This window comes from Myiozetetes cayanensis, unplaced genomic scaffold (assembly GCF_022539395.1).
Source record: "Myiozetetes cayanensis isolate MyiCay16 unplaced genomic scaffold, myiCay2020 scf6-25, whole genome shotgun sequence".
NCBI classification, from domain to species: domain Eukaryota; kingdom Metazoa; phylum Chordata; class Aves; order Passeriformes; family Tyrannidae; genus Myiozetetes; species Myiozetetes cayanensis.
In genome coordinates, this window is record NW_026087853.1 from 18,675,940 (window position 1) to 18,690,940 (window position 15,001).

A 15,001-nucleotide genomic window follows, 5' to 3' on the forward strand; every position below is an offset into this window, starting at 1 on the left:
TGTTTTGCTGTGGATGTTGGAATTTATATTTACAGAGCCTCAGTACGCTGATCTATCATGTCTTTGGAATAGTCATGATCTTCTGGAAGATCACCCTGTATGTCTCTAACTGATACCTGTTTTCTGCAACCAGTGTCTGCATCAAAAGTACCCAGCTGGACCTCTCCTTCTTCCAACTCTTCTGAGAGGCAAGCCCGTGCCTCAGAGAGCAGCTGGACAACCAACTCAGAGGACACCAGCAGCCCAAGCATTGCTCCCTCCTACACAGATCTGCAGTCAATTAATACTGAAGACTTGACCAGTGGTAGAACATCTGCAGCAGATTCAGCTGGTAAGAGGGAAGTGTTCAAGCTTCCACCTCTATCTTTTTAATGCTACTCAAACTCACTGCTCCGAATTTAGCCACAGAGAATGGATCCAAAGCAGAACAAACTCAAGGATTAAGTAGACTAACACTTTGTTCTGCTCCAATTCCCAAAAAATCACACTTGGATTTTACACACCATTGGTATGTGCAGGCTCCTGAAGTAAGAGCCAAATGCAGCTATGTACCTGTTGGTGGACTTGGAGCGTTTCTGATTTTCACGTATCATATCAGCTTAAACTGATCTAGGAGCTAGTTTTCAGTATATTGTGGGGGAAGCTGGATGCCCTTCCTGAACTTCCATGCAGACATTTTCTTAACGGTGTATTCAGGTGAGGCATGTCCAGCTCTTCATGCCCCTCTCTGTTTCAGTGAGTGCCAAGACACAGATCATTTACTGGATGCATTCTTTGTACTGTGCTTTGCACTGTTACTGTGCAGTAATGCAGAGAGAGTGTAGGAGATGGCAGAGGTTGGTTCAGTAGCAGATTTTGACTATTTAAGGTTCCTATTTCTGACCATGTAGTGCTCCATTCAGATGGGAAAATGTGCTACATGGCATTGCAGCTCATTGCTCCTCAGCTGTACTCTAGGTAATCTCTGAAGCAAGAGAAATAAAGCAGAGTGGTGCCACTCGTGTCATACAGAAAAGGGATGATGGGAACTTCTGAAGGACTAAGTTGAATTTCACAGCACTGAAAAAAAGCTGACATGTCAGGACATAAAAATGAAAAAAATATACACAGCTCCAGCAGGAAGCACCTGTAGTATGCTGGAAGCTGTTCAACCCAAGTTGAGGAAGGTTAGTAGCTACCCAGTTTGGTGATAAAAATTGATTCTTTGATGTCACCATAGCTCAGGCATGTGCCATATTTAATGTGTTTTCTCTCAGGTGGTGAATGTAACAATATATGTGAAATAAGACATGTTTTGGGAGAACGGACTTCCTAAGCCTTGCTGAGGTCATATGTCCCTTCCATAAGAAACATATACATACATCACCTGCAAGGAGTGTTATTTAATGGTTCATTGAAGCTGAGTAGGACATTAAGGCAGGTTTATTAACAGCAGCATAGTAGGTACTGGCTCACTGCTTAAGACAAAGGATTTGTGGAGAAGTAGTAATTACTTTGGGTAAGTACAGACATTTCTTTCTTCAAATAAGAGTTATCAGAAATTTGTCTGACCATTTGTATTTTAGAATATGCTTGTCTGTACCTCTGAGTTTGGAAACCACTGGTAGAAAGGTAAAATAGGCAAGCTGGCATGGTGTACCAACATGAGCATCAGTTCTGTTCTGATGAGCTCATGTCTATTAGGGTGAAGTGCAGTACTTTTCATCTGCAGTATGTGCTGGCTATTGCTGTCCTGTTGTTTGGTGTAGTTTGCCAAAGGATTGCTGTTGTCACTGGGGTGTCTCCATCAGAGCAAAGGGTATGAAGGATTCCCAGTCCATATATAGCTTTGCCTCATATAGAAAAGTCAAAGGCAAAAGTGCTGCTGTATATGCCTGGCATGCATATGGAATCATGTTCTATGTATGGCCAAAAGTGAAAGTAATACTTCAGTAAAAGCTTTGTGTGCAACCTTCTTACTTTCTTTCTCAGTCAGTCACAAATTGACATATTTATTAGGAAGAAAGGTACAAAAACTTGTTCCAGTCACCTATAAATTTTTAAAACTAAAAAAGTAGGTAATATAGGCAAGGCTATGTCATTAGTTAAAACGTAAGATACACTACCTTAGTTACCTTAGTGGTACTCGGACTTGAAGTATGAAATATATTGAGTCTTCCTACCACCAGGTGTGGAGTGTACAAAAGGGCAGCATGAATGAAGTGCATCTGTTTGTCCTGTTCCTGGGATGCCTCGGAGTCCAGCCCTGAGGTAGCTGCTGGCATCAGGAAGGTTCATGGAGGTGAGGGAGCTGAGGACCTAGTGGCCATGAAACTGTTGTACAGTTCTGGCTGCTTTTCTGTTGTTCACTCTACCCTCATCCCACCCTCACAGTGCACAAGTGGGCAAAAAAATGAATGATCACTTTCTTCTCTACTTCCTCTCCACCTCTCTCCAGAAGTTCAGTTCTTCAAACCCTACTTGATTCAAGCATTTGATTTTTATTTCTCTTCTCAAAGAACTGGCTGCCTCAGTCTGTAGTGGAGTTTGAAGGCTCCATCAAGGCAGTAAAATGGCATGTATTTTTAACATGAAGGAGAAGAGAGGAATCCTGATGCTCTATGTGATGATGAAGTCACATTGGCTGCTAGCCAGTATGTTGACTCCAAGGTCAAGCTTGATGGAGAGGAAAAAAAAGATCAGACTAATTTCACTGCTGAAGAACCCTATGAAAATAAGAAATCAGTGTTTGATCTACTTAGTGATGGTGAAAAATCAGGTCTATAAAGTAGCTTGGGTCTAATACTGTTTCAAGCAAGAAAAATCTAGTGATGAAAAACGCATGAAAAATTCTACTCAGCAGTCAGATGCTGACTAAAATATCTGTTTTAGCCATGGTGAATTTTATTGCCTGAACAGCATAAAAAACAATCCAAAATACTCTGTTCCATGATTTCACCACTTGTTTCGAATCTATCCTGCATGCAAAATGCTTACACATCAACTGCCTGTGACAGTTCAGGTCACAGGGTGTTGTGTGGGAGCAGATGAGAGCCTGAGATAGGTCCAACTGCAGGCACATGCAGAGATAGTTCACAGCAATGAGAATGCACATCTTGGTGTCTAGAACTGGTAGGCTACAAGCAGGTAAAATTGGCTGGGAATTAACTTCCTCAGAACTGGCACAAGATTTGACTGTAAAACCATCCCAGGGGCTTGAGCTTTGTGCATGTGTTTATGCAAGATATGGCCTAGGAAGATATCTGAGAAAGATGGAAGAGTCCTGAATGATCCAAAACTGAAAGTTTACCCTTGCAGGGACTGCAGAAAACCTCTCAACTTATGGAGTTGGGATAAGCACAATGTCCTGCAAAGGCAGCAGAGTTCATAGAGGTGAAGGTAAATTTTGCATGAGCAGAGCAGAAAAGGATTTGCTTTTCTATCAAAGAGCAGCTAGAAGATGCTGCACTTTATTGCCTATGCTAGTTTGAACTCTGCCACCAAGACGCCTTTGATATTATGCTCATTTTTGACACACGAAGGGCTACCTAGCCTGCAGCAGCTAGCCAATAAACGTGGGTCAAGTGATAGCAGACCATTAAACGTAGGCATGTTTACATGGTTATAACAGCAAGCACTTTGCAACATCTGGGGTTTCACAGTGTGTGAAGCTGTATTTGGTGCTGGTGAAGTGGCCCCTTTTGCCTCACCATGTCGCTCAGCTTGGATCAATGAGCATGAAAGGAAGGAGGAACTTTTGGCCTTTGTACTGTGCTCTGCAAGATAAGTAACACAGGACATCTCTGTTACTGATACAATACAACTGTTTGTTCCTTCTGTAGCAGATGCCTGTCTCAGCTTTCAAAAAAGGCCAAATATCTACGAGTCAGAGGAGCAAGGGGGAGGCTTTCTTGTAACTGTGATTATAGATCTGGAAGCACTGAGATCTGCTCTGAGGTTGTGCAGAACTACCTCACAGCTTGATTTGGATTTCTGCATTTCACCATTCTTCTCCAAAATAATTTTATTTATATAAAATAAATATTGACTTGTATATAAAATAAAAATAATTATATATAGTCAATATGTATATAATAAATATATATATTTACATAGCTCATAAACAGTTTATTATAAATTTAACAGAATATATGATAGAGTCTATATAATAAAACTATGTTTGTGTATGTCTGTGTATAGGCATAAGTTTCCTGGTAGCAATTTTAGGTGTGTTTTTGCTAGTTCTGTTGTTTCTGTTGTGATTTGTATCTTGGGAAAGTTGCAGCTACACCATGTTTGATGTTAGCCATTCATTTTGCTGACCAGTTTTTCTCTTTGGCATTCTCATGAACCTCTGGGACCGCTGGGATACTGAGGAAATCACTATGTTATTGTTTTCTGCAAACATCTGCATGTTTGGAGATAGCACGTTACATGTGTGACCCCTAACTGCTCAAAATCCAGAAAGTTAATAAATAGCACAAGGAATTAGTTCTGCAAATGTTGTTATTTTTAAAGTAAAATACATGTCTTAAGGTGGTTCTACTGCTTCGATTTTAAAACTTGGAGATGGCAATTCTGGCAAGCTCAGCTCCAGCTCTTTCTTCATGGTAATGGGGAGCAAGTAATAACTTTTCAAACAATTTTCTAATGCTTTTCTGCAGTAGTTCTCTCAGAAACATTTTTTCTGTAACTGTAGCCAACTAGATACTGAGTTCTGATATGATGATTGCAAGAATGGTATTCTGTGAGTTTCAAACAAGCAGCTTTGAACAGACTATATAGCTGTGCAATGTGGTTGCACTGAATGCCAGAAACAGGCTACAAGCTCTGAAGTTATTCCAAGGTAATTAACAGAGCAAGAGGAGAAATAGTGTATGGTGATGGTTACCACCTTCTATCCAGAGCTGCACCTCAGTTATGCTGTGTAACTATTAACCAGCTTGTTCTGGTGTCCCAGTTCCAGACACATGAAAAAACTTGTACATGAGAGCCTGCCAAAGCCAGCTGGAGAGACTGCAGAGGGGAACATCCAACCTTGCTTCAAGGAGGAGAGGACTCCAGAGTACCATATTTAATAGCAAATAGCACCTGAAATGTACTCTTGCACAACTCCAACCTGTAACGGCCAGCACCAGAGGCAGCTTTTTTATAGTTCTTCACATCTAATACCAGCTAGCAATTCAGGTGGTTTATTTCCTAGTTGTTGTCCCATATTTTTCTCAAGCATTTCTAGCCATTTTAAGAGTAGTGTATTGATAGGACAGAACTGAGAAGCTGGGCCTGGATAATTCATAGCACTAGAAATGCTGTGATTCCACGATGGACCTGTGTACTGGAAATCACCTCCTCTTCAATGATTCCTGGCTACAATATCCCAGTGATCTCTGTAGTAGTGTTCAATCCTCATCCCTCATTTTGCAGTGGGTAAGCCTGCAGCTCATTTGTGCAGGCTGGACCTAACTGAAATGAAATGGCCTTTGCCATATAGTCTGACACCCCTACCTTTGCTGAAGACTGCAGGTATAAGCAGTGGACCAGAGTCACTGTCTCAGTCCTTCCTTATGACACAGAAAATCTACCAGGAGGAAGGAGGAGATGTTAGAATGAGGAAAGAACAGGTATAACAATAATCAAAAGTTTACTTCTATCTATTCAGTAGAGAGAAAGAATTATAAAATAAGCTTGATCTGCAGTCATCTGACTTCATAGACTTTGAGGTCAGAAGGGAGGACTGTTATATCATTATCATCATCCAGTCTGGCCTCCTGCATGTCTCAGGCCAAACAACCTCACCCAGTCATTTCTGCACTGAGCCCATTTGAAATATACAGCACAAATGCAGGCTATGCAGAGAATGCATTGAGAGCAGCCCTGAGGAAAAGGACTTGGGGATGATGGTAGATGAAATGCTGGACATGAGCTGGCAATGTGCACTTGCAGACCAGAAAGCCAACTGTATCCTGGGCTACATAAAAAGAAGTGTGGTCCAGAGAGGTGGTTCTGCCCCTCTCCTCTGCTCTAGTGAGACCCCACCTGGAGTGCTGTGTATAGATCTGGGGTTCCCATCACAGGAGAGATGAACCTGTTGGAGTCAGTCCAGAGAAGGGCCACAGAGATGATCAGGGAGGTGGAACATATCTCCTACTAGAAAAAGCAAAGAGATTTGGTGTTTTTCAGTCTGGAGAATAGAAGTCTCTCTTGTGACCTTACTGGGGTTTTTCAGTACCTGAAGAGGGCCAACAAGAAAGCTGGAGATGGACTTCTGACAAGGGCGTGTAGTGACAGGACAAGGGAGAATGGCTTCAAACTGAAAGAGGGTAGGTTTAGATTACATATATGGAACAAATTGTTTCCCCAGAAGGTGGTAGGACACTGGAACAGGTTGCCCAGAGAAGTTGTGGACGCCCCATCCCTGGAAGTGTCCAAGGCCAGGTTGGATGGGGCTTAAAGCAACATAGTCTAGTGGAAAATATACCCGCCCATGGCAGGGAAGTTGAAATGAGATGATTTTTAAGGTTGCTTTCAACTCAAGCCATTCTATGATTCTATAATACTAGCATATACTAAGCAAATATCTGCATAAGATTTTTTCTGATTAACATCAACTGCAGCAAAGTTTGCCCCTGTCCAGCTATCTCCATCCCTTCAAACCGACATTTGTAAAAAGGACTTTCCTAATAATAACACTTAAAGTAGAATTGAGATGTCACTGAGCTCAGCTTTTCCAGCTCATAGAGTGAATTTCAAAGAGTGAATTTCACTCTTTCCACACTTAGTCACTGATGTTTTATATAGTGAGATCAGCTGAAAGGAAAGCAGACAGAAGTCACAGGACTGACCTGCTGATCTCCCTTTATATAGACAATATCCCAAGAGAATAGATGTGGGTAGATGCTTTGTAGTTTGTCTCAGGCCAGTGAGGCAGGCTAGGTGGTACAAAGCCCTTTGTTTGTGTTTGTAAGGCTGTGATTCCTCAGCCATGGTGTTTACATTGGCTCCAGTTGCTCTCTAATGCAGTGCAGAAAGCCACATGCTGATGTGATAAGTCCGAGGAGTTCAGCAGGAGATTTTGCAGCTGGACAGGACACTGCAGTGTGGAGATGCTTAATTGGAGATGGAATGCTTGAGTGCAGCAGCTATCTGTGACTGCTGTGGTTAAAGACGAATGACTTGGTTTGTCCACTGTCAATTCTACGTGGCAGAGAAGCAAGCAAGGCTTCAGCAGTAGCACCAATTAACAGGAGCTGTAAATTATTGCATGGGCTCTTGATTAGAGATCCCAGTTCTGTGTGGAATTTCCTGTCTGAATACGAAGGGGCTGAATGGAACTGGCAGTGTAAAACAGCCAGTGAGTGAAAAGGCTGGCAGCAGCAGAGAACAAGTAAGAATGAGGAATTTCACGATGCCCAAATGCATAGATTTGCTTGTTTCTCTCTTACTGCAATATTCTCTGAAACCTAAGAAAGGCTCAAGGAATCACTGGACTATGCAGCACAGGAACGGGAAAAGTGATGATGGATGCCTATAGGGAATCGATTAGAAAATCATCTTCTCAAGAACAGTGTGGGATAAAATGGGTTTGTCAAAAGAAGAACAATGTACAGAATCATTTAAGCAAAACCTTCAGCTTCTTTGTTGATAATTTATTTTCTTGTGCCCACTTAGAAACTTGTTGTGATAAATGTCGATTTTTATCAGAAATTCTACCTCCTTTCTTCGTTTATTCAGTCCAGTGTTAGGGGGAAAGTGTAACATTTTCTGTTCTTTCAAGCCAGAAATGAGCAGAGTTGAATGATAGTACTGCAGAGAGATTGCTGATTTATGTCTTTACTTCAACATCTCTGATTTTTAGCTTATCTAGCCTTGATCAAATGAAATAATGCTGGAGTACAGATATGACATGAACCTTGCTTAATGACCATGTTCATTCAGAAGCAATTTGGCCTTAATTGTCCTTATGTTTGACAGATCCAACCAAAATCTTCTGCCTAATCTTAGAACATATATGAGTTGGTATTTGCATTATGACTATGCACATTACACGAGAGGAAGAGGAGATTTCACACTATTTCTTCGTTCTGATCTTGGTTAGCAAGAGTGAGAATTGTGATCCTGTGTTTTGTTGACATGGATGCCTGTCCAATTTCCTTGTCACTACTGTAGTGGTACTGCAGTAAATCTCATGGAGACTGATGTGAACTAATCACTTAGGACTCCATTTTTTAAAACTATTAGAAGTACTCAGTACTTTTGGTGAAGAATTCCATATCTGGATTTAACACCTAAAACTGTTCCCAAGATTCTTGTGTCCCAACTATTCCTGTTACAGCGTGTCAAAATTTTCAAATACCTGCAACTGAATGTGCTCCTCTCCAAATCTAGCCATTTAGTTTAGTGCCTAAAAGGAGATTAGAGATCCCATCAACGTATGTCCTGTAGCTCTGTGTCCTCATGCACGTTACAGGCTTTGTAGAAATGATGCCATTTATGTGCAGACTTTGGTCAACAATTTATTGAGTTGCTGTATTTTCTCACGTAGACATTTCAGTGTACATGAGAATACTTATGTATTCCTGACCATTTCCTATCCATGTGTTCCTGTGCCAATATTATCTTTCAAATAGCTTTTTACCCTCTCTCGTGTAAGCCCTTTAATATATTTATACAGTGTAATCATCTCTCACTCTGTTTTCATTTACTGAACTGAATGAGACAAGCTCTTTAGTACGCTGGTTCTCCATTCTCCTCCTCACCCTAGAAAGCTTTTCTCAACTCATGTTACTGTTTGAATTAATCTTTTGGGTATGTGGTGACCCAAACTATGCAGAGACTGAGGTCTCACCATAATGTGATATCAAGATATTAGTGGCACCTCTTCAGGGATTCTCTCCTTGATACATCCCAGGATCTTATTTCCTTTTGTGCTAGTGCATCAGGCAAGTACCCTTTCACTATATTCAAATTGAATGTCTATATGCTAGATCATTTTCTCTCATAAGAAATTAATGAGTTCCTTCCTTATAACAAATGTATCTGTCTTTAAATCTCTGATTATGAACTTTGTATTGCTTATTTCATCTCATTTCTGACTACAGCACTTAAGATGAATCATTCCTTTCAGTATGACATTCAAAATTTTTTTATATACCCAGTTCCTCCTAATTGTGTGTATTCAGCAAATAATATTAGTATATCCATTTCTGTTCCATGATAATTATTTAAAAATATAGATAAATATAGTCTTAAACATGTAAAGTTAATAAAGAAATTTTAATTGTAGTTCCTCTAATCCATCTCTTAAAATTCAATGGCTGTCTTAGCTTGGTTTTTACTTCTGTCCTAATATTGGTATCAGTCTCCATTTTAACTCTTTTCCAGTTAGCACCACATTAAATGCTTTTTCTAATATAGACACATCTATTTTTTTATCTAGAAAACTTGTTGTCAATGAAACCTCTTAGTTTTGGCTGAAACAAACTATCTCTTTTAAAGCTAGCTTCCGTCCTTTTTATTATCTTCTGCTTTTCAAGTGTTCCTTCCAAAATCTTGCATACTATTGCAGTCAGCCTTTTATTTTCCAGAGCAATTTTTACTCCTTAAAAATATAGTTACTATATATGCTCTTCTCCAGTGGTATGGTACCATTCCCATCTGAACCAATTCTTTTAAAATCCTTGTAATGAAAGCTGTAACTACATCTGTCAGTTCTTCCAGAGTTTAGGGAGGGAGCGCATCAGACCTCCTGGTCTGAGCACAGTAACCTCTCCAAAATGTTTTCTTACCTCATTAATGTTAATTTCCATTTCCACACCCTTCTTTTGGTTATCTAGCCTTCCTCCTGCACCCTTATCACTGTGCTCTGCATCATCATTATTAAAGAGAAGGGGCAAAATATTAATTAGCTTTGGCACAATGTCTAGATGCACTAATATTTAATTATCACCACAGCTCCACTTCCCTGCTCTTTATATGCATATATGTGGTTTACTTTGCTCCAGTACGTAACATTACCACTGAAGATTATTTCTGAGAAAGTAGGACCCACTGAGACCCAACTTTCCAGGTCGACTAGTCTTGTGTTGGCTTTATTGGGCTTTTATCTTAAATAAGAGTTCTAGTTGTAGGGCAGAATTAAACAGTGACACTGACAAAATAAGTAATCTCTGTAACAAACAAAAATATCTCTCATTTCAGTGGCTTAAATGTTAGACAAGGGATGAAGCTAAAACTCCTTCGAAAATTCAAAGATTAGGGCAAGGTCCTTTTCTGTCAGATTTAAAAGTTGATTAGTGTCTGCATGATACCTAAACTATCTGGGAGTGAAGGGAAAAAGTAAATCTTCAACACTTATGTTAGTTCAGTGGCACAACCACATTTCCACACATCATGTGCTCTGCTCAAGTGAGGAAGGTGAGGAGAGGAGCTAGTGGAGGCCATCCAATGGTGGGAAGAGGATCTCCATGGGGATGAGGTGTCTGATGTTCAGGGAGCTGTGAATGTGGTCAGTAGTTCCTTTTCACTCTTTCTGCACTTCTTTTCCCTTCCTTACTGCCTTCAGCTTCAGCACACTGAGGATACAGGACCTGCCTCCACAGCATCCCATGCTTGGCTCCTCATAGCGGGGGGTGGGAGAAGGAGAGGAGTTGGGGCCAAGGCCTGTTTCTGCTGCAGGGAAGAAGCAAGACTAAGAAAATTGAGAAGAACAGGAGCCAGAGGCTTTCTGATCCTTCCACTGTTAAGGGTGTGGGAACCACTGTTTGCAGGAGAACCCTTGGCAGGACAGGGCTAAGGACTCAGAGTACTGTGGCAGATAAGAATCTGCCACTGGAGGCAGAGCAAGCAATCTCCATCCCTCGCTCAGGGCAGCCAGGAATCTGCCACACTGGTACCATTGGCTACCTTTTTGGTTTTTCTTTTAGCTACCTTTATATATTCAAACTTAAACACACACAATGGCACTCAGAAGAGGCATAAACTTGCTGGTGTAGACTGAGACTGTGAGGTCCCATTGCCTGTAGGAATTTCCTCACTGGTTGAAATCTCAGTGTGGATAGCATTTGAGAGGGTAGGTACCTGTAATAGACACATTTTGGCTCAGGTCCTAGGGTTTTTTACTTGCTTTCAAAAACATAGTAGTTAAAAAATGCATTGTGTCCTGAAACATCTTAAGGCAGATTTTGTAGCAATGGAATAATTTAATGTATAAGCAGCATAGACAGAAAACACTTAGGTGTCTTCAGTACTCCATACCAAAAGTGAGCAGTGTAGGATAAGAGGAGATCAGTGGTTACTAACAAAGAGTAATTCATGACATAAAATGAACGTGTTGAAGTGGGTATTTCAGCAAGTAGCTGTTTTGATTGTTATCTGAAATGCAGATAATGTGTGCACTTGCCACTTTCACAGGTTTCTGGTTATGTTAAAATGGATCTTTAAAACTTTGTTTTCTGGTGACATGAAGAGGATGACTCTCCACAGCAACACTGACATGGCCAGAGGGAGCAGGGTAGCTCTGAACCTATGCTCAGGCTGATCTGGTGGACCTGTGAATCTTCAGAAAAGATGGGATATATGCTATACTGTCATTAAGTGCAGACACCTGATAGTAGTTAAAATAACCTGTACAACTCTTTCTTTTCACAAAGAATAGGTATCTAGCCAGGCAGCTGCCAAGCATTGGGCCATTATCCACATGTAGAAAAGTAAGTCTAGAATATAAAATTAATCCTCTTATTCTGAAACAATTTTTATGTGGTTGGATAATGGTGAGTGTGGTGGTGAGATATACATATTCTTACTAGAAATGTGTGGTAAAAAGAGTGCCAGTTTTTAATGAAGCTAAAGAAATTCATGTTCTTTCATAAGCAGTAAAAATATTCTTGATTCTCTTTACCAAAACTTGGACCTCCTCCTGAGAAGCCCAACAGAAATATTCGTTCAGCACAGGAAGCACAAGTATTTCTATGTTCTGGCTCCGCTACACACGCATTTGTGTGCTTTGTGGTAGCCGTGAGTCTTCAGGAGGCTTGGGATGGAAAGGGAGCACATGACAGCGCACAGCGTGCAGAGGTGTATGGTCTGTCCGGCAGAGTAGACAACTGGAGGTGTCAGTGTGTTTGTCACGCCAGCCAGTGTGCTGGCTTCCTCACTCCGCTGTGCCTCAGTGCTGCACAGCGCTGCCTCCAGGGCAGTCAGTTGGCTCAGGAAGTGGGACACGAGGTTGGCCCAGGGTGCTTCATTGCACCGCCTTTGCAGCAGGCCCTTCACCAGCCAGCCAGAATTAGGATCTGGGTGGGAAAGTTTACATAAAAGAAGTAGGGGGGCTTTACTGGAGGCTTTGCTTTCATGAACCCACCACTCCTCCTCCTCCCCCGGACTGATTTGTTTGTTCAGCCTTGGTTGCCTCCGGCAACACATTATTAGTGTGAACTATGGTGTATCCTGGGAGACCTGCAGGATTCCCTGCAAATCTTTCGAGTTCTTCGTTTCCAAGAAAGGAGAGACACAAAGGCATTTCACTCTGTTGACGCAGTTGCATATACACTGTTCCCTTTCTCTAAATGTTGGTATGTCTCTTTAGCAATGCTGTGACTGGACTGCACAGTCTTCATCTTGCATCTTTGTCTCAGTCAGTAGATTATACTTTTCTTGGTAAAGCCACCAAACTTCACTGCTTTAAAGGCTGTATTGGAAAACTTGCTTAGCTGAAGAGATTTCAGCAGAGCTGTGTACTTATTATGGTTGTACACAGAGAGCAGTCCTTGCTGATGACAGACCTCAGGCTTTCAGGGTAAATCTGGCCTTAAGGTAAATACAGACTGTGTTACTCATGAGCAGTTTTCTGTTTAAATTAGCATGGCTACAAAAGCAGTGAAGACACAGTGACATGGATTAACAATATGGGTATGTTCTCAGGGCTCTGCTAAGACCATACATCTCTGCTGAAATCTATGCCACTGCAAATTCTTTAGATGTAAGAAGTGTTATGAGAGCTTCCCCATGGTGTGATCAAACCCTGCAGAGTATGCTTTTGATCTCTGCTCAGTTTGAAATTACTCGACTCAGCTTTAGCTCCTTTTGGCTCTTCTGTGTCCCAGGATTACAGGGACCAGCCTATGTGTCAGAACATAGTTAAAACATCATGAAGAGCAGTTGATTTCTTGATTAGTCACATATGTGTCCAGAAATGGACAGCATCAGATGAACTGATCTCCCATAAAGGTCAAGGCAGCTTAGCTAGGAGAGGTCAGTGCTCCAGTAGTTTAGACATCAACACCAGATGGCTTCTCAGTAACAGAGCAGTCAGAGGCAAGGCACATGAGTGCATCAGTGTGGATGCACTCATGCACAGTGGATGCTAATGGAGGGCTATGGAGAGGGCAGTGGAGTTAAGGTAATGCAGAGAAGGTGTCTTGAGTATGATCTACTTGCACTAGGTGATTCAGTTAGAGCCATGCAGTTTCTTCTGTGTGCTCACATTAAGGCAGTGTGTGTTTTGAAGGAGTTTTGCAGTAAAGGATGCTGGGCACAGCTGGTTTCTAGAGCTGTAATAATGCAGGGCTTTGGCATGCTCATAGCTGAGCCCTCACCCTGCAAGGCCATCCTGTACCTGTGGGGAGCTGGCTGTCAAGCTGCGGCTGAGGCTTCAGCTGTGCCCTCTGTCACCCTGCCAAGCTGCTCCAGATCTGGCAGAGGCTGGGGGACTGCTGGGGCTAAAGGGTGAGCTGTGCTCTGCTGAGATTGACAGTCCAGCTGCATCCACAGAATGAAACCAGTTTGTCTCGCATGTCTGAACAACCCAAACCTGAACTAATGGAGCAAACAGGTGTGAAGGGAAAAGGGTTTTGCCAGAGCCACTAGCTCCTTGTATACTAGATAAAAGGAAAAGCAGGTCAGTAGAAATCAACACATTCCTCTTTAGATGGGAGAGGAGTTCTTCAGTGAGCAAAGGGACTGGAGATTAACCAGCTGATTCCTGGATCATTCTCAAGTCAAACACCATGGGACCAGGTCCCATCAGGCTTCTCCTGCTGCACCTGGAAAGCCAGCTCATGTGCCTGTTGATTTCTTTTCACAGGGAAGAAGTAAGAAGGAAGAAAATATAAGGACGGATGGCTAGGCTATACTTTTTCTGTGTTTGAATTATTTCTTCGTATGTTAAATAGTGAACAGCTTTAATCTCTATGCTCCAACCCATCCCCTGCTTTACAGAAAAGTTTCAAGGAGGCTTTTGAACCTCCTGGCTACCAGTGCTCTAAAAGCTCTTTAACCCACAAGGTCCCCTTTTCCCTTCCTTCACCTTAGGACTTTCTCTCTTCCTGTACATTTTCCTTGTCTGGGTCCTGCTCTACTTCTATTCCTTTGCAATTTAAAATAACTTAAATGCTTAAGAACTGTGATGCCGGTGGCTTCAGCTTGTGTCTAGTGGGTGACCTGCTGCATCTTGCCATCTGGAATGGAAAGTAAAATGGGTAAAGGGACTGTCACTCTCCTTTCCGTGGCAGAAGGCACCTCTGCATGCAGAAGAATTTCTTCATATTCTACTTCAGAACTTAAATTTCTCTTTGTCAACTGGATAATTACAGTAGCCCTGTTGCAAAGTAATGAAGTAATGGTACTCTTTGAGAAAATACATATCAATTCTAACAACAGCTAATGCTACACTGGAGTGCCCTGCAGTGTCATTTAATTTTCATTAGTAATGATAATTTTTACACTTCACAGGAATCTGAAGCTGCAATTTTTCCCTAGCCATTTTCTCTTTTGTATGGTCCTCTAGAACTTTGGCTCTTGTATCTGGATTTCTACAATTGCATAAAAAAAGTGTATTATCTTTAAAACTCAGTTTTATGGATGAAAATTTTCTGGATGTTTTCATTTTTCAAGTTTCATTAAATCATTCTGCCACCCCCCAGAAAAATAAATCTTTATTTTCTGTACTCAAACACTATGACTTTAGTCCCACTTAAATTAGTGTAAATTGGGAAAATGCCACTCAAGTCAATGAACAAGTTTTGAA

The 15,001-nt window shown here is 41.5% G+C and overlaps 1 protein-coding gene across 4 annotated transcripts in view; it reads left to right on the forward strand.

Annotated features, from left to right (window-relative positions):
• STON2 (stonin 2) overlaps positions 1 to 15,001 on the forward strand; it is a 74,785-nt gene that overhangs the window by 21,601 nt on the left and 38,183 nt on the right. For all 4 annotated transcript variants that reach the window (XM_050336013.1, XM_050336014.1, XM_050336016.1 and 1 more), the window contains exon 4: positions 134 to 331. In XM_050336013.1, the coding sequence (XP_050191970.1) occupies positions 134 to 331 (198 nt within the window). The remainder of the gene's footprint in view (positions 1 to 133; positions 332 to 15,001) is intronic.